At 40.6% G+C, this 24457-nt stretch overlaps 2 protein-coding genes across 2 annotated transcripts; both read right to left on the bottom strand.

Moving 5' to 3' along the window:
- Window positions 1-324: 324 nt before the first annotated feature.
- Window positions 325-7578, bottom strand: copb2 (COPI coat complex subunit beta 2). Its single transcript, XM_041056060.1, has 22 exons — window positions 7453-7578; window positions 6852-6989; window positions 6622-6708; window positions 6199-6325; window positions 5918-6066; window positions 5564-5710; window positions 5152-5251; window positions 4897-5039; window positions 4430-4629; window positions 4181-4291; window positions 3984-4072; window positions 3776-3882; window positions 3413-3556; window positions 3087-3217; window positions 2731-2938; window positions 2376-2486; window positions 2049-2263; window positions 1784-1922; window positions 1498-1635; window positions 1303-1380; window positions 972-1097; window positions 325-802 (listed from the first exon to the last, which is right to left on the bottom strand). The coding sequence occupies exons 1-22, from the start codon at window positions 7453-7455 to the stop codon at window positions 707-709; spliced, it is 2787 nt and encodes a 928-aa protein (XP_040911994.1). The 5' UTR covers window positions 7456-7578; the 3' UTR covers window positions 325-706.
- Window positions 7579-8429: 851 nt separating this feature from the next.
- Window positions 8430-24030, bottom strand: LOC121193061. The gene is made up of 13 exons (XM_041055180.1): window positions 23976-24030; window positions 22303-22448; window positions 21061-21244; window positions 19300-19382; window positions 17250-17662; window positions 15461-15617; window positions 14806-14984; window positions 14070-14171; window positions 13423-13462; window positions 10295-10384; window positions 9614-9792; window positions 8802-8903; window positions 8430-8603 (listed from the first exon to the last, which is right to left on the bottom strand). Exons 2-13 carry the CDS (start codon window positions 22412-22414, stop codon window positions 8550-8552), a joined length of 1695 nt encoding a protein of 564 aa, XP_040911114.1. The 5' UTR covers window positions 22415-22448; window positions 23976-24030; the 3' UTR covers window positions 8430-8549.
- Between the last annotated feature and the right edge of the window lie 427 nt (window positions 24031-24457).

Genomic DNA, 24457 nt, shown 5'->3' with positions numbered 1-24457 from the left:
CTCTGTTGCATTCAGGTGTGACAGTGAGTCAGCCTGCTCAGTGAGAAACACTAGCAGGTCTGAACAGAATGCACCATCTTTAAATTTGTTGGTTATACCTATTATTTTGTAGCGTGCAATAGTTAGAATCCATAACTCTTACCAATCATATTCAGAAGCAGGGAATTTTTTTTGTTACATATAACATAATAATATATAATATCTTTTATCATATTTTGCTCTACGATGTTTTTAAAATTTCTGGAGATAATTATAAAACCTGGATATGAAACTGTAGTGTCACCCTGGTTTAACCTTAAATATGAAACACTCGTACCTCAAAAGTGAATATGTACAGCAACCGCAGTTTATTGGACTGAATTAACTTTGATTTGCCATTACAGACAACACAAAGCAAACAGCAAATACAACATTTCGCTCAATGGACACTTCTTAAAAGTTTCTTAAACAATCAATAAATGGTGTACAAAATGGAGAGTCAGAAATAGATGCAATCTGTCTACTTTTCCTCTGAGAATAAAACAGTACTGATATCATCATCATCATCATCATCTACTTAAATTCTGTCACTGCGGTAGGTGGTCGTGCCAATATAATATTTTTACATACAAATACAAAAAAAAAATTGGGGGTGAAGGGGTTTGGTCTCTTTCTCTTTTTTTAAATAAGCTCTGAAGAGTGCTGTGGAGCCGAGTGTTAACAGGTCTCAATCATCTAGAAAGTCATCGTCGAGGTTAACGTCTGTGGTGTCGATGTCATCCAGCTCCATGTTGTCCAGGTCCACTTCCAGCTCGTCCAGGGTCTATGCAAACACACACACAAAGGACAATTATTAGTCATAAATGCCCCTCTTATTTTATTTTATGTCAACTACCTGGAATCTAAACTTAAAAACAGTTGATTGTGGCTTTAATCGGATTTAATAACAGCAATAACAAAACAAACATTGGAATCCAAAGATAAAAACCTACCTTATCTTTTTGTGAAAACTCAGGGATTTCCTCCTCCTTTTCATCTACTGCTGTGGGAGCAGCAGGTTCAGGCTGTGAGGGTATCACAGGTGCTGCAACTGGGGTGGACTCCTCAGCATCCTGTGTCTGCAGGACAGAGTCAGTCAGATAATAAGAGTCTGAATTTCTCCCTACAGCTTTTATTGAACCTTTTGTAATATGCTATTTTCAATTTGTTTATGGCATGTTGAGAGGGTGTCCAGTGCTTGTGAGACCCCACTGGCTCTAAATCACACATAATCAGAATTCAATTAAAAGTTAAAAGTCAACAGAAAATGTACTGTCGACAAACCTTTGAAGCAGCAGGGATGAAGGTTCCGCTGGGCTCATATCCTTGAGCCTCCTCGAGAATATTCCTGTCTTCGTTGGGCTGAAAAACATTTGAGTTGGTTAAAATATGGGAGAAAGGATTGAGAAACAACAACAGAAATATTGTTTACGCACAACAAAATACCTTATGTGTCACTTTTCAGGTCATACAACTCACCGTGACAAGAGGATAATCTTTGGCAGGCCTGGAGGTGCCCAAGCAGGTCTCTCTCAGAAAATACTCAGCTGCAAAGGCTTCTTTCAGCCCAGGGAACAGATTCTCATACTCTGTAGGATCTGCTAGGGATTCAGCCGCCTGCAATGAAGATTTAGTACAATGGGTCACGGTCAAGAACAATATCCAGATATACAAACTCTAACTAGGTTGATGCTGATTGTTTTCCTTAAACTTGCTTGTACCAATAATGTTTTTAATAAACTATGATCTCAACAACAGAACTGACCTTCTGGTTGACCTTAGCCAGGTTCTCCCTCCACAATTTGACCACACGGGACACCTGGCTGGGCAGGTAGGTGCGAGCCAGGAAGGCAGCTTCAGGTAGTCGGTTTGTCCTGATCAGAAGCTCCAAACACTGATCCAGTCTGTGGAGAAAAGACAAAATGGAGAACAGTTAACAGTTAACATATTCATTGTGATCAAGATTTATCTTTTCCTTAATTTGTCCACCAGTGTCCCCCACCTTCAAGTCTCACATATTTGATACTCACTTCCCCTGCAGGAAGTAGGTCATGAAGGCCACATTGTTCTTTCCGTCCCTCTCTGCTCCCTCAGCCAGCTTGCCCACCATAGTGGCGTTACCAGAGGCTGTGGCAAGGAGGAGCAGGCCCCCGTAATCCTGGGCGTGGTGCAGGCACTCCTGGGCCAGGCCAAACTGGCACTTGCTGATAGCCAGCTCTGCTAGCTGCTTCCACTTCTGCTCCGACTGCAGGACAAGGGTCAATTATTAGAAATGTATTTGACAAAGAATTTCACCGGCAATGACATGAAATGACAACATCGGATGTGCTTTCAAAAGTCAGCTAGTACGCTCTTACCTCTGCTTCCACAGCCAGCTGATAGGCAATCTTCAGCTCTCCCAGCTGCAAGGCCAGCTCAAACCTGTGCTCTGGGTCTGTGGACACAGCCAGTGCCTGCTGCTTGAAACCCTGAAAAGACAAAGAATATCATTATTATTAATATATATTATGAGTTAGAATATCATCTAATATCACTGATGGTGTCGCTGCATGAGCTCATTTCAAAAGTCTGGTGATGATGAGTCCAACCTTTTGCCAAGTTAGTTAGAAAAACAACACTGAACCTGAACCGGCATCTTTTGTTTTTTCCAAGTTAAATTAAACTGACTGCAAATAAATAAAAAAAGAAAAGCGAGTACTTCTGTTTCCTAACCTGTTTCTCCAGGAAATGGGCCACCCTGGTCCGTTGCTCTTTAGGAATTGTGGGCAACACCTTGTCAGCCATTCCAAAATCCCTCCTCATAACAGCAGTCTGGTACTCCAGGACGGAGACCAGCAGGGAGTAACTGACAATGTTGAGCTCCTTGTCTCCCAGGTACAGGCGGTCATCTTTGGGTATGTAGCCCAGCAGGTACATGGTCCTGCAGGGAGAGAAATCAGCAGGTGTTAAAGGTGCAGCATCCTGCGCAATCAAAACAACCTTTAGAGGGTTAGTGGGCATTTTAGACTTTACATATGACTGTCAGGAGTTTAAATTCAAATTCAAGCCAAACGTCTCTGTATCTTTACCTGTCCAGATGAGCAATAGTGACTATCTCTCCTCCAACAAAGTAGTTTAGTCTGTTCACAGAGCTGGTGTAGATGAAGCAATCTCCTACCCAGAGTCCAGTCTTCACAATCTCCTGGATCTCTCCCTGGACCTGGACAGAGACAACAAGGACACAAAGGTTGTAAAGATAAGTAAAGAAAGTAAAGTCAAGAAAGCACCTTCCTCATAAATATAATGCACCAGATTGAAGCTATGCTATGTAAGACCAAGTATTTTTAGCACTGAGAGTAATGAAAAATAACATCCTTAACGAGGGATGTGTAAATATCTGCATCCACAAACGCACCTCGAAGGCATCTTCAATACCATCCTCTGTCACTCCTTCATTGTTCTCTTGGGAGGCAGCTACTTTATCTGCCAGGTAACGCAGAATGAAGAAGGACTCCTCTGTAGCAATGCAGACCAGTTCACCAGAGTCTGACCAGAAGATCTGGGTAAATGATGAACAACAAGAAGAAAAAAGGCAAATGGTGAATATGAGAATCAGACAAAGAAAGAAACTAATCAGTAAATATAATTAATTATCTACATACAGTGCTATTAAGGAGCACGTTAAAGAAGCCAAACACAAACTGTCAAGTTTAGTTAACAGGAAGGAAAAAGTCAAATCAATATGAAGACGTGGAAATGAAAAACGAGCCTGTCTTACGTGTTTAGGCTGGATCTCAATGCGGCGGATCAGCTCTGTGTTCTCCCAGTCATAAAATGCCAGGCCATTCACTGACCTCACCCCAAGCAAGAACCCTCCATAGATCCCTACAGTAAAAATAAGATCCAGTGAGGAAAACTGTGAACTATCCACATCCAAATGCACAATCCCACTCTGTGTATACATATATATAATGTGTTCACATTACCTTCAGCTCCAAAGTCAGGCTTAAAAGATTTCTTTTCTTTGAAGTTTTTGAAGATTTTGACGATACTGTTGCTTTCTCTGATGGCATACCTGTAATTTAAAAGAAGTGTCGCTGTTAGCTCTCAAATCTCTGGTACAGAGGCAAAAAAGTGGGAAAGTATCTCACCTACATTATCTCTTTTCAAACTGCATACTTACTCAGAGGAGTCATGTGCCCAGACAAACTCCTGCGCTGAACCGAAACTCTTGTTCCTCAAAGCCATGGCGGTGTAGATGATATACTCTCCATCTCCGCACACCACAACAAATCTGGTGCACACACACCAAAAAAAAATTAGGGACAAAGCTCCTTTGATAGAGATCTTATTGTACATTCATCAACTGCGGCTGCTTGTTTCTGAAAGAAAAAAAAATAAGTCAAAGGGCATGAAGTGAGAGTATGTGTACCTTCCATTAGGGTTATGCTGGATGGTTTGGGGGTAAATCTCACAGCTGCCCATGTCTTTGACAGCCAGTGGCAGCCTTTCTCCATCCTTGATTTCAGCATCACCCATTGCCTTCAGGTTGGCCTGCTGTATTTCACTGTGTTTGGCCCAGATGATTTTGCCATTAGTGTCCATAGACATGGCTGGCTCTTCACGACCAACCTACACAGCAGAGGAAGAAAGAAAAGAGATTTTAGTTTCAGATTTTTTTATATGTACATGCTTTTTGTACCTTATCAATCCTTAAATGTATTTTTCCTCTGTATTTAGCATTTTGTATGTGAAAATAAAGATATTAAGCTATAAACATGCCATCTTTAAAAGTTTAACTGGTGTTGGAGGTCCTTAATATTTACTAGATACTTTTCACAGCTAGAGTTTATTTACAATCCAAAGGATTTTATAAGAATTACTCTTTCATCTGTTTACCTTGATAATGATGCTGCCTTCATCGTAGCCCAGGGCTACATTGTTGGAGCCCCTGAGGCCACACACACACCACACTCTCTCCATGCCGTAGTTCAGTGTGCTCTCCAGGCGGTAAGTGCTCGAGTGCCAGATACGCACCGTACCTGCAGAATGAGCAGATAATGTTACACAAAGCAAAGATCAGCGAGGGCTTGAGGGAGATGGGGTGTGGTGATGCTTGTGTGCAGAGTGGGAGCAAGTGGGATTTGTCCTCACCATCCTCTGATCCGGTGATGATGATGGGCAGCTCTGGGTGGAAGCTGACACAGGAGACGTTCTGGGCGTGGCCCTCCAGAGTCTGAACACAGGTCTTGTTCTACAACACAAAGAAGAAGACAGTTGAAACATTCATATGTAGACATAATACTAAAGGATGCCCACAGAGAAGACATGGTAAATCGACAAGGAACACATACATCTAGAACTACAAACTCTTTTCGTATGCTAAAATCCTTATCTTTTTTTTTTTAATATAACATAACAGACAAAATCTTTTACAGCAGGAAATGAATCTCTGCTCTGCTTAAGTGCATGTTCGTTCCACGATTAGTGTTTTGTACAGGACTCTGACCTTTCTGTGAAAGAAGTGAATGAAAAGCATTGGAGTAGTATCATAACATGTTCTAACCTGGTAGTCCCAGATCTTGACTTGACGGTCATCAGCCCCTGAGATGAGGTAGGGCTTATCTCCTCCACTGTAATAGTCAATACAATTGACTCCTTTCTCATGGCCTTCCAAAGTGAAATTGGGAGACGAAGAGCCAAGCTGCCAAACCTGAAACAACCCAGAGGACATGACCCGAGAATCACTGAATGTGCTTCAGAGAACTTAAATGACATTAGAGTTGGGTAAGAATGAGCTTAATCTATAGTTTTTGAAGAAGCTGCAGTAGTGTACTAGGATCTGGGTGTCCTTAAGTACTCACCCAATGAAAAGATAAAATAAATAGTATTAAAATTAACAACAGCAAGTGGCTCCTACCTTAATCGTTCTGTCCAAGGAGGCACTGGCAAACTGATTATTATCCTTGGGGTTGATGACAATCTGCATGACGTAGTGAGTGTGTCCTTCAAACACCTGGCTGCATGACCACTTCTTCTCCCAGTCCCATAGCTTGATCAACATGTCATCTAAACAGACACCGAAAGGCATTTAGACCCCAGTGAATAACTGGTTTATATATGCATTTGACAATACGGATGTGGAGTTGGAGTAAAATTTTGCACACCACCAACTACGACATCACAAATTTACTAGCGTACCACTGCTGGTGAGGATGTAGGGCTGGGTTGGATGGACAGCGATGCAACGGATGTAGTCAGAGTGGGCCTCAAACATGTGGACCCGCTCCAAAGTGTTGTAGTTGAACACACGTATCTGCATGTCATCCTGCGTAGGGAGGAAAAAAGGGAGAAAAAGTGTTTCAGTACTTGCTGAATATACACTCAATAACTCAATATAAGTGAATACACACAAATATACACAAAAGATTAAAAAAAAATACAAAATTAGCAGCTGGTGTATGCTGTCTAAGTCCAACACAGTGAGGAAAAAAACATTTAGCAAGATAATGACACATTAAGCTGAAATGCAAACTGCATATACTACTAGTTCACAAAACTACTGGTGTTATAGCCGACTGCTGTTAAGAGTCATAAACACACAAATGAATGGATGTAACTCACCGCTCCTGTGATGACCCAGTTCTTCCTTGCTACGAACTTAGAAGCTCTGACAGGGAGGTCACACACTTCAAAAGTCTTGACAAGGGTCTGGAAAAAAAAGGGCATTACAGACTGGGTTAAGGCTTACAAGCAATACCATGGCTTGTTTGTCAACTCCAGTTGACAGTTAAAGTCAGTCGGACATTCAATTAGGGATCTTTCGATATTAGCCCACTGACTGGTGATCATACCTGTGTTTCGTGGTTCCACACACAGACGCTGCCGTTGTACAGACTGGCCAGCATCCATGGCTCAGTTGGGTGAAGGTCCACACTCTTCACTCGGTCTGACCTGGCTGTCAGCCTCCGCTTAATGTCCAGCCTCAGAGGCTGGGAAGACAAAGGACATCAGTGTATTCTTCTGCGTTGTTCAAACTCTCAAAGTGAGTGGCTTTACATTGGTATTTAATAATTTGGTTAAATAACATACTCTGTAGCGTCAAAGTTAAAACCCGGAATAGTAGGGCTGGTAGTTAAGTCATAGTACCGCTAACATGCTAATACTACATTTTATATGATTCTTAACATCCTTTAATTATAAACCCTACAAGTATTCATTCGACAACGGGCTCAAAACAAAAGTCAGGACATATAAAGCTTCCAAACAACAAAGGTTAGAAATGTTACTTGCCGTTAGCTACAAGCTAACTTAAGCTAGTTAGCCGCTAAGCTATTTACAAGAATGCATTATTATCTGACACTGGTTCACAGTGCTTTTTAGAATAAACCAGGAGACTCAGGTGACATGCACTGGTGCAAAACATGCTGGGAAAGTATGTAAAATGTCTCTTACCATGTTTTGTCCCTGTGTTGTCACAATAAGATCAAATAAATGTGTTGCAGTCGGGGTCCAAATGTTGCGATTTCAGTGAACAGGGCACTGGATACTGACGTGGAAGTTCCTGAAACCCAATCTCGCGTGAGTTGCACGCTGGAAGTGGTGACGTGACAGGAAAGTCGGTCAGCTGCGGCTGCTCCGTCAGCCTTATAAATGTCTGCATTTCTTTGCCTGGCCTTCTTATCGTGGTGTCTCATCTCCAAACAGATTTTTTCCTCCTCATAACTGTTTTATATAGAATAACAAGAATATTCTATATAATCACAATTCTCTCTTTGTGACATACGGGTTTCTCATTTACTAAGCTGTGAATAGAAAGTGGGGGTGGAAGGTGGGGATGTCATTTAACTGACAGGCAGGCTGTGATAATTTGGTATGCGGTTTTGTTTAGTATCTATTTAAAATGCAGGACTTTTACTTGTAATGGAGAGTTTTAAAAATGTGATATTACCACTTTTGCTGAATGCTTCCTCCACCACTGAAGCCAACTGTGCAGCATCAAAGCAGAACTGGCCTAATTACAACAGCTGATATTCATAACATTACAAAACATCTGTATACACCCTCAAGAGTACAGTCAGTGAGTGAAGAGAGATGGAAATGATTATATATGATAATATACTTAACCATATACCAACTATTTTCCAACCATACAGCACCATATCAGAGTAGATTGAGTCCAGAATTTCATCTCACCTCCAGGATACTACCATATTTTTTCCAGCAGATGGCGATTGAAGCCCTGGTTTATAAGATACCTCTGACAGTAACGAAAAGGTGTTTAATGCAATGTGTAACTGATAAAATGTGAGTTATAACTCTCCTAAAAGTCAGTTCATTTGTCTTTTGTGCAGAATGTGATGACACATGTTGTTAAACTCTAACACTAAAACAGGTGAACAGGTTTGTCTCTACTGACACACAACATGAAATGCTGTCTGAAAAGCACCTTTATTCATTTTTTTTGTGAGTTGGGGAAAACATGTTATTGAGGAGCAAACAAAAACCTTGTCAATGGAGTAAATGAAAACAAAAACAGATATTTGCTACTTTTATTCTTTTCTCTTGAACACCTGAACACAAACCACATCTTCACACGTCAGCTCCTGTCAGTAGAGAGGAAAGTGAATCTGTTACTGTTCTGCAGCAGAAAAAAATGGCATTAAAAGTCACAGAACAATCACATTCTGCTGTGCAATAAATCCCACTAATCCAACACATATTCTTTTTTAATCAAATAGCCCATGTTCTGGTTCAAATCCTTCACAAAAATCAAATTACCATGACTAATACTGTCAACCCACCAGATGCAGTTTGTCTCCTTCGATCCAGTGTTTCCAGCCACGGTTGGCCTTCTCTCCTTTCTGGGTGCACACCAGCTTGTCCCCCTCCCAGGTCACCAAACTCTACAAGACAACATACACTGCATTAAGTAAACAGTAAACTAAATGTATAACTCTGTAATGTATTTTTGACAGTGATGATTAGGATTTTTTTCAACAATTCTGCCTGTAATGGCTAAAAAAAAACATGACTACTTTTACCGCTCAGAAAATTCTACATATGTCACTGTGGAATAACAGCCAGTTAAATATATAATGATCTGTTTTACCAGAATGCAAAAATATCATGCTTTAATTTTTCCCATTTCTTCTAATGTCATGAATCTATTTTTTCCCCTCACAGCATCATTTTCTATGTAATGAAAGAGATATGGCTTAAAATGCCCGTGGGCATCTGATGAACCTTTGGCATCATTCTGTGCAGCAAATGATCTAATTTGGGAACATCATTCAGCCTCAGACAAACAAGATATTCCAGCCTCCTTTTCCCCACATATTTTTTTCTTTCATTGGTATCTAATATAACCGCATATCACTGTTAATCATCTGTAAATTCTTCGTCATCAGCACATTAATACTGATGGTTTCAGGCTGTTATTAACACTGATATCACACAGACACCACAGGGCAATCATTCCCTGGACACATTTAGATAAGACACAGTTGTCATTATCACATCAGCAACAAGGAAAATGGGGAAATATCCACTCATCAGATAAACTATCACTGACTCTTGTCACTTCAAGGACACCATACAGGGAAGGTCAAACCACCTTGATATTTCTGTTGTCCAATCCCTTGGTGTACTCATCAAACTCCACCCCAACAGTGAAGGCCAGCTCATAATTCCTGAAGGTGCTCAGTGTTTTGAAGTCAAACTTGTCTCCATCTTGGACAACCACTTTGGTCTGAGACAGGGAGATGGCAATTTTCCTCGTAGCAAAGTCAATATCTGGGGCCAGAAAAGAGAGACTTAATTAATAATTCAGCGCACTCAGATCACTCTACATAAATTATATTGAGCATAAACAGAGACAGTAATTTTGAGCATGTCACACACTTCGGCATTTTTTTTTTTTTGCATGTGAAATTTGGTCTTGATATATGTCCATGGTCAAAGAAATAATATAGTTGACCAAGGATGATTTTTAAATGAGAACAGTTTTAGAATTTGCAATTATAGTTGTACTCAACAAGAATCTGAAATGAAATCACTGCAAAAATAGTTTTAAATTAACTCTAAGGTAGTTTGGAACAGGAGGACTCCTGGACTCCTCAGGAGGACTCCTGGAAGGAGGAAGACTCTGTCTTAAATTAAGAGAGCATGAAATTGGATGGTTTTGTTACTCGTGCAGCTTATCCAACCTGTCACATCATCCCGTAACACTACTTCACCATGTAACCAAGACATCACACACCAAAATTAAACCCATTAAGATAAAAAAGTTCCTTACTCAATGCTTTCAAGTAGTCCTCAAATTTGTCATTGGTTTCCAGTATCCATTTCCCACTGAAGTCTACAGGCATGGTGGCAGCTGGTGACGCTGTTGTGTGTAGACTTTAGACAGCGCAAGAAGGGGGAAGGTGCAGGGTGTCCTCCTGCTTTTATATGAGTCAGGGGGCATGAGGGCAGAGAACTATTGATAAGTGAGTTTATAGCTTGGAGAGGATTGGCAGGGCCAGTTGTTTTGGAGGGGGAGGGGGAAGACTCACTCTTTTCTTTCTGTCTTTTCAATTGGGGGAGGTTACTGAAGGCCTATGTGTGGGTGTCCACACATATACATAGACACACACACACACACACACGCATGAATGACACTGATGGTCAGTGTGTACAATGTACAGACAGAAGAAGATATTTTGTAACAACAGTGAGCTCTCTTTATTTGATCTTTTCCTGTGGCAAACTCAAATACTAAAGCAGAACACCTGAACTTTGAGCATGAAGGTTAATAAAGTTCAGTCTTGCAGACAAAATACATAAATACATTAATTAATGAATAAGTAAAATAGCAAGTGTGACTGATTTTGAAATGAAATGAAGAGCTGAGCAGGTTTTTTGGAGGATACCCCCCAGCCATATTTTAATACATCTATAGTACACTGTTATTAATAATAATTTGTGTCTGATGTGGTTTTTCCACATTAAGTTAAAATAACTAGTTTAAAATTCGTAGACTTTCTCCCGTATTGAAAAATCTAGAATCCATGACTATGAAAACATTTTTAGTTTCAGAAGTTTTAAGTTATAATTCCTAAGATTTCCATCATAACAAATCCAATTTTCAATACTATTTATGGCTGACATTTATTCTGCTATACTCATTAAATGTTCTGCTGGTTTGCATTGTCAATGGAGTCCACTATCCCCACTCTGGATTTAAATGATGTGCATATGTACGAAGGGTTCAGAGGAAACTTTAAATATAGCTGCTCTGAGCATGCCTCCAGCCCCCAGTGATCGATAAATAAATAATTTCTAGTGGAACTAATTCTCTTAGAGTCACTGCCAGTGACCACAGGTGTTGCCAGATCAATCAAATAAGGACTGAAATCTTGAGGATTCATACCTACTACTACTAGTACTATTACTACTACTGGACACAAGATGTGTCTTAAACGACCCAAAAGCCTGTTCTCAGTGTATGTCTCCTGCATTGAGCTGTTTGTGTGGTCAAAATGACCGCTGAGTAACAGACATTCAGGCAGACAACCAACCATTTCAGAAGAAATGTAGATTTTACTCTGGCACCAGTCTCTGTTTTGACCACTCCCTGACAGCATAATTTTCTGAACCACCCAAAGCCAGAGCAGGGAGAGATCAATAACAACCCCCTGGGGAACCATAAATAAACAGAACCTGCAGGTAAAAGCCAGGATGTGAATGCACAAGAGGCAGCAGGAGGCAGAACAGCACAGTGAGCAGCAGCTGCAGCAAAGAATGAGAAAGTGAGTTGGATAGCTTATGTAGACTCATAAGCTTGCCTAATGCATTTCTTGAAATGAGTTTTCAGATAAAAGGAGCTTCTGAGCTTCTAACACCAAACTTAAGTAAATTAGAATGGTTAATGTCTGTGGTTAATCTGTTTGTATTACAGGAAGTGGACCTGCCTACCAAAACTATTTCTTTTCCAAAAAGTCAATGAAAGATCAAAAGCAAGGTTTAACTGCTCAGAAAAAGACACATGACATTGTGGAGCACTGTTTCATTTATTGATTGATTGATTTTACTATCAATTGCACAATCCCAAAGGATTTGGGAGCGATATATAGACACACATATCACTTCTGACATTCATTCTGGAGACTAAGCATCAGTAGCCGGGAAGCTTACAGTCCTTAACCAAACTCAGATCATCGTTTTCCAGTCACAACCATCATTAGGAGAACTAAAAAAAAAAAAGGGAGTAACCCATAAGTTGTTATATAAGCCTGTTCTCTTTTCTTCACTGTGTCCATAACTTTCCCACTGGTCATTTCAGTGTGTTGTCAGTTGTCAGTCTCGCTCTCCCATCAGATCAGCTACACCTAGCAGTATGCATGCATCCAACACATCTACACATGTTAATCAAAGGAGAACCCACCCTGAGACAGATATGCAGGATTGCGTTTTGTGATGTTACATGATCCTCACTTGCCCTTATTGTACTGCATGTGAATTGGCTTTGGCAGAGTAAGACAACAGCTTTGAAGAAATATAAACGTGTCTCTAGCAAAAATAGCATTTATGACCAAGTAGCACATATGAAATCTGTAGATGGATGTATGGGGACATGTAGAAATGGCCCGAAGAGAAGATGGATGGTATGTCAGAGGCATGGGATGTGTCTGGTGTGTCTCTGTGAGCTGGGGGCACTGCCTCGTTCAGTAAGAGCCAGCTTAGGTCTTCTTGAAGACCTGCTTGCAAACAACTCCTGCAGCTCTCAGCTCCTGTAACAAAAGAAAATGCGACGTTTTTGGATTGAATTTAAAAAGATTCATATACATATACCCCAATATAAAAACATAAAAATATCTTCATATTTACATATGTACGAGGTTTAAAATGACGTATACACAGTATACATGGAGTGATTTTTAGATTTTTTTTTTTTTTTTTTGAGTTTGGAATTATATAGTTTGATGGGATAATTATCAATAACGTGTGGATCACAAACACTGAATGTGATGTGCAAATAATTTGGGGTATTTTAAATGATTCTGATCTATTTCCACATTTTGTCACTTCAATAAAACAAATCACCAATATTGGAGATGCGTGGTTTCCCCGGACAGTGACAGTTTGCGAGTATGCTGTCAAGGATCCCCCTTGCAATGAATTTTCTGCCACCAGAGGCCACTGTTGCCCTACAGACAAACCCTCCTCCAGCTCTTGGGAACTTCTCACTAATAACTCATTTCATGGCGACTGATTGAAAACATCTGTTGGCACCACTTAAACCAAACAATCTGGCTGATTATTTTTGCTCAGCTTTGATAGCAGTAATGATACAGAGGGAAATCTGATAATGCTGAGCTAATGAAAATGGTAATGTGCTAGTCATTACTTTAAAGTCTTTTCAGATGCTAATGTTTTCATTACAGGCCACACTGGGGGCCACGCGATGGATTTCAGAGAGGAGCTGTTTGAAAAAAAAAAGAAAAGAAAAAAGTAACTCAAGTCCTTCTAAGGGAAATTAGACTGGCAAAGTCAAGATAATGACACGGCAGAGGTTGATGTTGATGTCAGGTGGATTACTGGATGTTTCAGGTCATGAAGAAATGAGATGACAAATGAGTTGAAACTGAAACTGGACGGCTTTTCATTTCGCAATACATATATAGAAATTTAATTTTTAATCTTGTATTATTTTGAATCAGTCTTTTTGTTTGACAGGGAGGAAACACTAGAGACTGAAAATGTATGAATTTGTATTATTTTCTCTTGAAACAGCATCCTCAGAGGCTGTTTCTTGTGCGGAAATATGATTTATTTGGCAGAAAATGAGTAATAGCCGCATACTTGTAACTCTGATAAAGTACTATCACGACTACTACTACATTTCCTGTGTGCATGCACCTCACACAGTACGACGTTACTACTGCTGGAGCTGGTGGACAAATTCATACTGGAGCCACACATGGAATTATATGTACCACACACACGGTGCTGAGAGACATTTTGGATATGAATTTAAGTATCCACACTCTATACGTTAATATTCATGGGAGGAACTGATGTTTTCTTACCAAATGAAGCTCATCTCCTTCTACCCAGTGGGTCCAGCCCCTTCCTTCAATCTCTCCCTTCTGCACACACACCAGCTTGTCTCCCTCCCAAGAGATAGTGGTCTGCATGAGGGTCACAGGTCAGGGAGAGACACATGTATGGTTATAATATTTGATGCAGATGAGGATTTATTCAAAGTTGATGATGTAGATGCAAGTTTCTTCTCATGCACAGATTTGAACCTATATTATATGCTGAGTAAGAGGCCCAGTTCTCCTTCATCCTTCTTAAATAATTACTCAGATAAAATCACAGCATAGAAACACACGTGACCTTCTCTCTTTGCCACCCTCCAAACAGCTTAAAGCTTATCTATAACCAGCCTATCAGCATACAAAAAAAAGGTTTTTCAAAGGGGACCACAGATAATCTTTGAGCTTATTCAGTATTCAGAGACACAATCTGATCAAATAAATGTGAAGCTTGGCTTGTTTCTCAGCCTCTTCCACTTCTTTTCCCACAGAATCTGACATCAGTCTTCAATAGTTTTACATGTATGTGGAAAGTTTTCTATGGCCACCGTATGCTCATTACATTCTACATAGATGCCACCAACATAAGGCTGCCATACCTGTAGCAATGTGGTTTAACTTTAAGGTCAAGGACTTTTGCCAAAAGTTAAGTGCAGTAAAGTATAATGTATACATTCATTGAAATGTATTAAATCCCTCTGAGTTCAAAGGTCCAAATGCTCACCATGCACTTCCTGTCATCCACTCCAGACAGGTCCTCCTCAAACTCTTTGCCCACATGGAAGTCCATGTTGTAGTTTTTGAAGGTGCTGAGGGTCTTGATGGTTATGTGGTCCCCGTCTTGGACGATGTCCTTGTCAGGCTTCAACAAATTTGCAATTTTCCTGATGGCAACATTCACATCTGTGACGGGGCCCCCGTGCATGGTGGAAAACGAATGAGAAACAGGAGAGGAACAGTGAGAAACAGGGCATCTCAGCGCAGTGATGGAACTTCAGAATAATACACACAGGTTTAAGAAACTGCCTCAGTTAGAAGAAGTTGTTTTATGTGATATTTTGCGAATGTGTATTTGGTGGTAAAGTACAACATTTCTGTTGAGATGAAAACAGCCTGGTGTTCCTTTTAACATCTACTTATATTCCATAAAATGTCACAGCAAATTTGCATTTCCTTCTCTCATTATTTTGCAAATAATACCGTATGAGACAAAATACCAGATCCCTGTAGCCTCACTCTATCCGAGATGAATTATTAATATATTTATGAATACTAGAGGGTCATTTACATAGTTATTTTAAATATGTAGACTGACATTTAAATCTGAATCCAACAGGCCAGTCTTTCACCCACTTCTACAAAACTCTTGACAAACTCACCGAGAGCCTTCATGTACTCTTCAAAGTTATCATTGGAAATCATTTTCCAATATCCGTTGAGATCAGCAGGCATGTTGGCTGTGTCTCTGCTGGTTCCTCTACTTCCAGTCACTGAGGAGCTCTGCTGTGGGCGGCTACTTGCGGTGGAGTGCAGAACCTGCCGTCAAAAGCCTCAATTTGAACCAAATTCACTTTAATCCGATTAGCTGTCCCTCGCACCTCCCACTTCCCTCCCACGGTCGACACCATGTAACCCCACAATCCTCACCACGCTTTCCCTGCATGTATGCTGTGAACGTGCGGCATGCATACATAATGTAGAATACACTTGTGTGCTTTATGTTGGAGAATGCTTACTTCTCCTGTGTGGGATTAGGATGAACACACTTCCTTTATTAATTGACACAGGCGTACTTGTGTGCAATTCCACGTGTGGCACATTTGGCCTGGTTCAGTTGTATAAGATGAGGCTTGTTTCAATCGTGTTTAGATCAGGATTATAGGGCCAACAGCAATCAGCCTAATGGTATAAAATCACGCAAAGATCAATTAAAACATTGATCACATTCAAATGTGATTTGGCTGAATGGAGCACACAGTGTGGATAATATGCACAGTACAAAAGCAGAATCACCTGAACTTAAAATGATCCAACTGCGACAAATAATTGTCACACAAAAGGCCTGTCACATCTTTTGTCTCACCTAAATAACTCAATTAATTTGATAATCTCTCTTTTGGGCCAGCTGCAGCCAACCCATTGTCTAGATCCTTTGCTGACTGGAACACAAACAAAGACACACACATACACATCTTTCAAAGGATGCCAGTCAGTATCAGTGGCACAGTGGTGCTTTCAGCCATTGGCCTCAGTGAGAAAACACCTCCTGTAGCTGAGCAACTGTCAGGATTACTTTAAATCCTTTAGTGGAAAAAAATACAGGCCTGCAGACACACACACACACACAGTGTGTAGATGAAAGGGGGAAACTGAATAGATTCACATTGAATTGCTGTTGGGAGCCTGCTGCAGACTACAGACAAAAAGTAGATTTGACAGAAAATGTATCTGAACAGGTCACTTGATATAAATATGTTAAATATCTTCTTTTATATTTGGATCTTCAACTTTGTTTCACAATAGTTGCCTTTTTGGGATTTCTTGTGTTTTCATGATGATGGTTTTTATTTTTTGATTTTATCTTTCTATACCTGAAAAAGTCTGATGGCATTGTATTTTTAGAAATATATTAGAATGATGTCAACAAACCAAAACCTGGGTAGTGTGATTTAGTCATTTTAAAAACTTTGTAAGCAAGATATCAGATGGATTGTTAAAGGGACTTGGACTTTTGATCTTGTTATTTCTAAAATCTTTGCCCTGCGAGAAAAAACACACCAGTCAGATGAATATGCTTCACATTCGCAGGATTTTATTTCAGTTAAACCAACTGCTATGATGCACAATGTGAAAAACTACAACGGATAGAAAACTATTAGCAGGCAAATGTTCATTCACACTGTGGAACAAAGATGGGGCTCATTATTTGCAACAGTTCATGTATATGAATCAAAAGACAGCACAGCACCATGTGGATGTTTTCACTGAAAACAAGTGATTTCCGGAAAACAAACTGAAAAACACGTGTTTCTTTTCAGACATCTTCCACACTGCAATCCCGAGGAAGCAAACATCTTCCAGTACATGAACAGAAGCACTGATCTGTGAGCGAATTCGCTCTTCGAAGGCTCCCATGTTCAGCTCAGTGCTGCAGCAGTCTGTCTGTCAGTCATCCAAACTCTTCACTGGCTGTTGTGCTTGCTTGGTGAGGGGCCTCAGCACCGCTCCCTTATTTCTCCTCTCGCTGTCCTCTGTGTAAAGGTTGTGCTGGTGAATATATTCTATCACCGAGTCTGGGATCAAGTATTTCACGCTCAGACCCCGTCTCAGAGCCCGCCGCACCTCTGTGGCGCTCGTCTCATTCCTTACCCATTCCCTCACCAGGAAAATGTTTTGTCGGTGGCGGGAGAGCGTGTCCGACTCGTGCACGGCCCGCTCGGGCTGCAGCCCGCCTCGACTGACGCAGACGAGGCCGAAATGCCCGACTAACTCCTCCACGTGCTCATGCCGCCACAAGCCCGGGATCTTGAATGTGTCAAGGAAATCAGCTCCACACAGGAGCTTCAGCTGGGGAGAGGGGGCTAAGGGGAGAGGAGACGATACTGAAGTGAGAAGGAAGACTACTCAAAAAACACAGGCCACATATAAAGAAGTTATCAGGTGAGGTCATTTTGAAGTGCTGATATTCTGTAAGGGGCCAGAGTGATGGCCTGATTTGATTCCATTTATTCTGACTATAAGACATGATCTATGATGCCTCATAAAATTATCAACATATTGTTATAACTTTATTCTAACTATAATAAAGAGCACTCCTTGACTCAGACCCCTGAATCCTTTGCTTTTACCCTCAAAAGGTATGAAATGATCAGTCACATTTCTGTGGAATTCCTTCTCTATTAGAATCAAATCCAATTCTGTGTTCTAATTCTGAGCAGTTATGATGGCAAAGAATGACATAATCCTGAGGTGGTGCTAGTTTTGAATACATGGAAAGAGTCCAGTCACTGTTTGCCAACTGGCTGGTGCACAGCTGAGCTAAAGAAAATGGGAATCCAATAATACATGACTTAAGTGTCCCCTCAAAGAGTGCTGATATGAAGAGCTGAATTCAAAAACTGCAGGCATTCGTAGGCAAGTTTGGACCAGACAAATAAAAAGCAGAACATGACTAAAACTGAGTTACTGGGTCTACAAATCACTCAGCTTAGATATTCAAGGTGTGTAATTTACTCATAGTTGTGAGTTCAACTTTTCCATTAAAACTCAAACTGAACAGTGTGTTTTGAACACTGCATAAAATGAACTGAGACAGAGACCAAAATAGCAAACAAACCAACTTTTTTTTCCCCCCCCCAAAAATGTCAGTCTTTTTGAAAACAAAATAAATATTTTATCGGCTTTCTCTCTGATGAAATTTCAGGGCTGTCCATAATTCTGTTTTTCATGAAATTTGCCATCTTTATGCAGAGTTGTGTAAAATACGCAGCAGGGACCGAACAGATACCCCCGTAAGCAATTTTGATAAATCAAAGATAATCCATGTAACTGCTCCTGAATAATGATTGGATAGGTTCCAGTTATACAACCGTCACACACACACTCTTAAAAGTATTAAAACAGTCACTAATAGACTTTAACCACTGTTGGTCAAAACCACACTGAACCATTAGCTCCTGCATTGCATGTGTTCAGCATAGGCCCATTATGTGGGACTGATGCAAATCCTTAACCATAACTTTGTCAGAGAACTTGTAAAAGATGTGATGAGGCAATATGCTGAAAAAATGTTTTATCCAGCATTGTGCATTTTACACACAGAATATTGTTATTATATAGGTGATAATCTCATAAAAAGTTGAAAGACGTGCTAGTGGGTCTCTGAGGCTCTACTTTGGCAAAGCAATGCAAATGTCAACATGCTAACACGCTCACAAACACAATGTTAACATGCTGCTGTTTAGCTGGTATAATGTTTAGCATTTCACCATCTACATCTAGCCTGCTAGCATTTGCTAATTAGCATAAATCACAAAGCACAGCGGAGGCTGATGGGAATAGGTATTTGATGTTAAACCAAAGTGGTGAACTGACTCAGAATGAGAAGAATTCAAGGTTCATTCTGCAAATTAAAACCAAATATAAAATGCCTGTGAACAGTAAGCAGTGAAAGGGTTTCTGAACTGATCCCAAATTCCCAACAATAAGATGTTCTTACTTGAGAGGGGAGTGGTGTTTCTGCTGGAGTTGTGCATTCCTGCGCTCTGCTCATACTCTTTTAGAATACGCCCATAATGATACCTGCCCAACAACCAAAGGTACAAGAGAAAGAGAGACGGAGAATTTCTTTCTTTCATTTTATATGGTGATACACAGAAGTCTCATTCTTTGTATTTCTGACTATGAGTATTTTTCACTTTATCTTCATTTGCTATCATTAAGATGCTGTTTCATTTCACGTGCAGTACGTCATTACTGGATATACGTGTAAACGAGTACTTAGGCAACATGTCTTTTCCAATGTCATCATGCCAATAAAGCTTTATCAAACTGGACAGAATTACAAAGAAAGAGTCACAGAGGCACCTTGAAAAAAGATGAATGAAAAACTTCAGTGTTTTCAAGTAAAGCTTCTTAAAGGTGTTCTAGTACATTTGCATGTGTGTGTGTATGTGTGAGTGTTCGGGAGTGAGATGAAGTGTGACATGGCCTGCTCATAGGGTTGGGACAACAGGCCATTTCATGCCTTGATCTGCACTCGCGTTGCGCAAACACAGCTTAGAGACGACCAAGTGGGGGGGGGGGGGGCTGTTCAGTAATAAGGGGATTTGTGAGAAATGGGGAGCAGGGAAGAGGGAGAGTGAATAAAACTGGAGAAACAAATGCGTATAAGAAAATGCAACTTGCTGAGTTTAAATGTACGTACAGTGTGAACAGTAATACAGTGTGGGGTATATTTTTATCATTAGATACTGATTATCTCCCTTGGGTGACACCTGCGATAAGGCTCAGCTGCACAAATAGCATCTTTCTGCAAAGTAAACCTCTGTAATACAGCGGTTTACGCAGACAACACCCATCCCTTATTCACATTTTTTCATTATGAATGCAGCACTACTGCCTGCCTCTCTTCACCCATATTCATGTCCCAGATAGCTTTCTGCAACCGCACTGTTCCCACTTGGCCAATGAATTTAACAGCCTCTGCCTCTGATTTCACCCCATGGACAACCCAGCCCTGATACAGGTCCAGTCACCTCTGGCAGCCCTCAAGAGACTACTACCTGTAATTTAGGCTCAGGGAACCTGACACCACTCTGTTACATAAACAGCTGAAATTAGCATTAAGAAGGGCTGGCAGAGGTGCAGCGAAGGAGTGTACATCCCTGGGAACTCTGCCGGTGCTGTGGTAAAACTAGGACATGTCAGAAAGGACAAAATATTTGTCTTACATCCTATCAAAGATGAAGACGGATGTACCAGGAGCTACGTAAAAGATGGTATGGTTTTTGATGCAGTAATTTAAGTGTAGTGTTATGTGTAGCATGCTATTACATTGAAAGGACTCATCACAGCCCAATTAGGTCAATTTAGAAAATAAGAGATAAAGAAACAGGACACCGGCTGAAACTAGAATCCAAATCCTTTGACAAACAGCAATCTCACATCCAAAGTAATGGCATTTTGTCTGTTCACTACACAGAGGACATTTTTTGCGGAGTGATTAACCACGCTCTGAATTATACTATGAATGGAAATGGAATTTCTGACTGCAGTTATTATAAGCAACTATAAGGATGTAATAATCTGTGAGGTGCTTTGACAACCGGTGGCAGTAAAGAGGAGGCAAAGGCTGGCATAATGCTTCAGTTCGGTTTCTTGCATGTTCTCTGACTTTGAACCTGAAAACCTTCCTTTATAAAAAAAAAAAAAAAAAAAGCAATTTCAACTCCAGTGTTGCAGTAAACATGTTTTATACCTCATAGTGACCACCGTCTCCGTCCAGTCTGGCTGCCGGCTCTCCCATTCATCAACTGTGACCCAGTTGGAGCTTTGGAGCGCCAGCTGTGCCATAGCAATGCGGTGCTTAGCATGTACCAGGCCTTGCTTTCCATAGCCGTCACTCACTGGAGACACGATGCCACCCACCACCTGGTACTGGCCTGAAGGGAGAGAAGATTAATACAGTTTTTCTGGGTCAAAACAGATGATACAGAAACAGAATATAAATCAGAAGATAAAATCATCTCTGAAAGATACTGATGTATTATTAGTGCTTTGTCAAATCACAACTGATCTTTTTGAAACAAGGAGATGAAGGCATCTGATCATGAAGTATTCAGCTATATCATTACTTATAGCTTATACTGTCTCACTGATTTTAAGGATTTAAAAAGTGATTTAAACAGTGAGTTAGACTAAAAGTTTAAAAATTCAAATCTTGATAGGGCAATATTGAAACTATTTAGAATAGTTTCAGAACAGATGTACTTGCAACTTTAACACAAACATTCAACAACAGGAGAATAAAAACACCTCTTGTACGCAGCTTACAATCATTTCTCATGGTTACACTCTAACTGGTCAGCTGATGCCTTATAGGTAAGGGGTCAAAGAGAAACTCTAAGAGCATTATTTAAGTTCCTGCCCACTGAAATACTGCATAGAGTCATAAAGCATCTTAGACTGAGAGAGCTGACTCAGGACCAGTTTAACTCCTTAAGGTATAATGATGTTGTTATGACCATGTGATCAGGCCAGTGCTCTCATTCAGAGCAGCGTCGGAATGTAAACGGTCCTGGGTTTAAACGAGGAGACTGTGTCTGCTGACACGGGCGTTACATGGGACTGTGTGGCAGCACATGTGAGGACACAAAGCCCAGAGTGACTGAGCTTTTTATTCATACAAGAAGTACAAGAAGTATAATACAATGAGGAGATGCTAGGTTCTGGAGCACCAGAAAGACCGCATATGTTCAACACTGTAGGTATTTTTGCAAATAATCAATGTGAAAACAGCAAACAATTGGTTTCCTTTTTTTTCTATATACAGATTTTACAGAAGCTGCTTTGATCCTAAGGATTATCTATGTAAAGTAAACATACAAACAGCCAGTGTTTCAAAATGACAATGTTTATTCTTTAGACCTTTATTCTTTACACCTTTTTTTTTGTATTTAGACCTAATGCTAATTTCACAGTGTGGATGTTCGGATCTGACCTGTGCTGTGCATGTGGTCCCTGGCCAGCTCAAACAGCCTCATGTGCTGGTTAGTGATGGGATTAAAGGAGCCACAGGCTAACAAGACTAGTGGAAGACGGCGGTTGGCCATTTTGGTTTATCCCCTCACACCATGGTCAAAGAGCCTTCAAGGAAAACAGAAGGAAGAGTCATTAACACTGTGGGAGGCAGATGATGGGGCACAAAGGTGACTGAAGGAAGAACTGAAAGAAGCTAGCAAGTACAGAGCATGTCCTCCTCTAGAACGTTCTATAGGCACTCAAAGTCATTCTGTACCTCTAACTACGTGGAGCCATGTATGGGCGTATGTAGCATTTTGAAGAGGTTCACCTACGTTTCATTAACCTCTATTACCCACTCGTCATTTTTCTCCCAAAGCACCTTAAAATGTATGAGTACAACATTATTATTATAGGCAGCCCCAGTGAGAGGTAAACCTATACTGCTCCCATTCTCTGGCCATTCATCATCAGGACACCCAATGTACTCGAAAACACTGGCCAGAAAAAACATGTGGCGGCATTTTACCCGAGTCAGACACTGGAGGAGAGGACCAGCTGCACTGGCATTTTGTTCTAATGTCTGTATGTGTACATGTAAGGAGCCTAGAGGGAAATTAACACCAGCTACTGTTCAGCTGATACTACACTTAGCTGAAGAGACAGCTGATTCAACCAGCCAACATTTGAAATAAATTCTTTCACTTGCTATTGCTAAACATGCTATTTGATAACTTAATTGTTGGTTAACTGGTTCCTCCAGTTAGTCCAGCTTTCAAATATTTTAACAGTGTCAACCCCCCTGTCTAACTACTAAACATAATATTGATCACATAATAAAGGTCTGTCATGTTATCGTCTTCCCACCAGATTGTAAAATTCTTCTAAATGATTTATTCTATTTGGACTGCTTTTTATTTTGATTATATATATCTGTCCTGCGATTTAGTGTAATGTGTTTTTATTACATTTGATGTTTTCACTCTTCCTTGAAAAGTGTTATAAAAATAAAATTCTTATATATTTACTAAATGCCTAATCCAAGGATTTCTAGTGGAGTTTTCATTAGGGCCACTGTTCATTTAATGTATGCACCTGATGTTTTCAGATAAGGCGGACAATAAATCACACTGCACTGAAAAAAAAAATCTTTAGGCTTGTATGTCTTGATCTCGTAGGACACAAAAGGATGCAGCGCTGCATATGCACGATGTTCACTGTCTTTAAATCATGCGTAAGTTCCCATGGGAGAGGATTTTTTTTTTTTTGACCCCCGGTTTGTAAATTCAGGTGCGCTGGGGACAGGTGCACGCTATGTGCAAAGGAACAGAGACTGTCGGCGACTGTCAGCTCGATATTAACGAGTTTGGAGCTATTAGCCGTAGAAGCTATGAGTCGCTGTGGATTTTTGACAGTTTTTAACAGTTCAGTTTCAGTCAGAGGACAGCATTAAAATCCCACCAAGACCAAGTAAACTAAGCTTTGACATTGAGCGGCTAACATTAATTAGCCCAACAGACCAAACTACGTGCAAAGCGACACACGCACACATTCGTATATTCGTGTCGATGCAGCTGAAAAGTCGTACATTCACACGGCCACACTACGATACACACACCGTTTCTAAGTAGGAATTATGATTAACTTCGTTACCTTCTTTTCACATTGTTGCTGTTGGATAAGCGTGTCACGCTCTGTCCGCTCCCCGGATCTACGGAGCTGCTGCCCGAAGGTTCCGCACCGAAAACCTGGCTGAAGTGCGACCCCTGATGGAAGAAGACGAGCCTGAGTAAGATGACGGAGCTCTCCGCGGTACTGAAATACATTTTACAGGCTTCTGGTAAATCTTTGTAATTACACACAGCAGAGGTGCCCCACATCCTCACCCATGCCTTAGCTATTCCTTTGAGACCTGTATTATAAAAATTCCAATGAGTTTTACTTGAATTCGTCCTTGTGCCTCTGTGGGGGAGGACAACACCTTCCCAGAATAGAAGAAACCTACAATAATCATAAGATGACCTTTAGAGTGGTGCAGCATCAAACACCTTCTTGCTCCTGGTAACCTTTCATTCCATTGTTGTTAACTGCTTGTCAGATGAAAAGAAGAAGCTTTGTCGAACACTAATTGACTG

This window comes from Toxotes jaculatrix, chromosome 14, assembly GCF_017976425.1.
Source record: "Toxotes jaculatrix isolate fToxJac2 chromosome 14, fToxJac2.pri, whole genome shotgun sequence".
NCBI lineage: Eukaryota > Metazoa > Chordata > Actinopteri > Toxotidae > Toxotes > Toxotes jaculatrix.
Note: the sequence above shows the minus strand (reverse complement) of the source record. Positions and strands in the feature narration are given on the sequence as shown.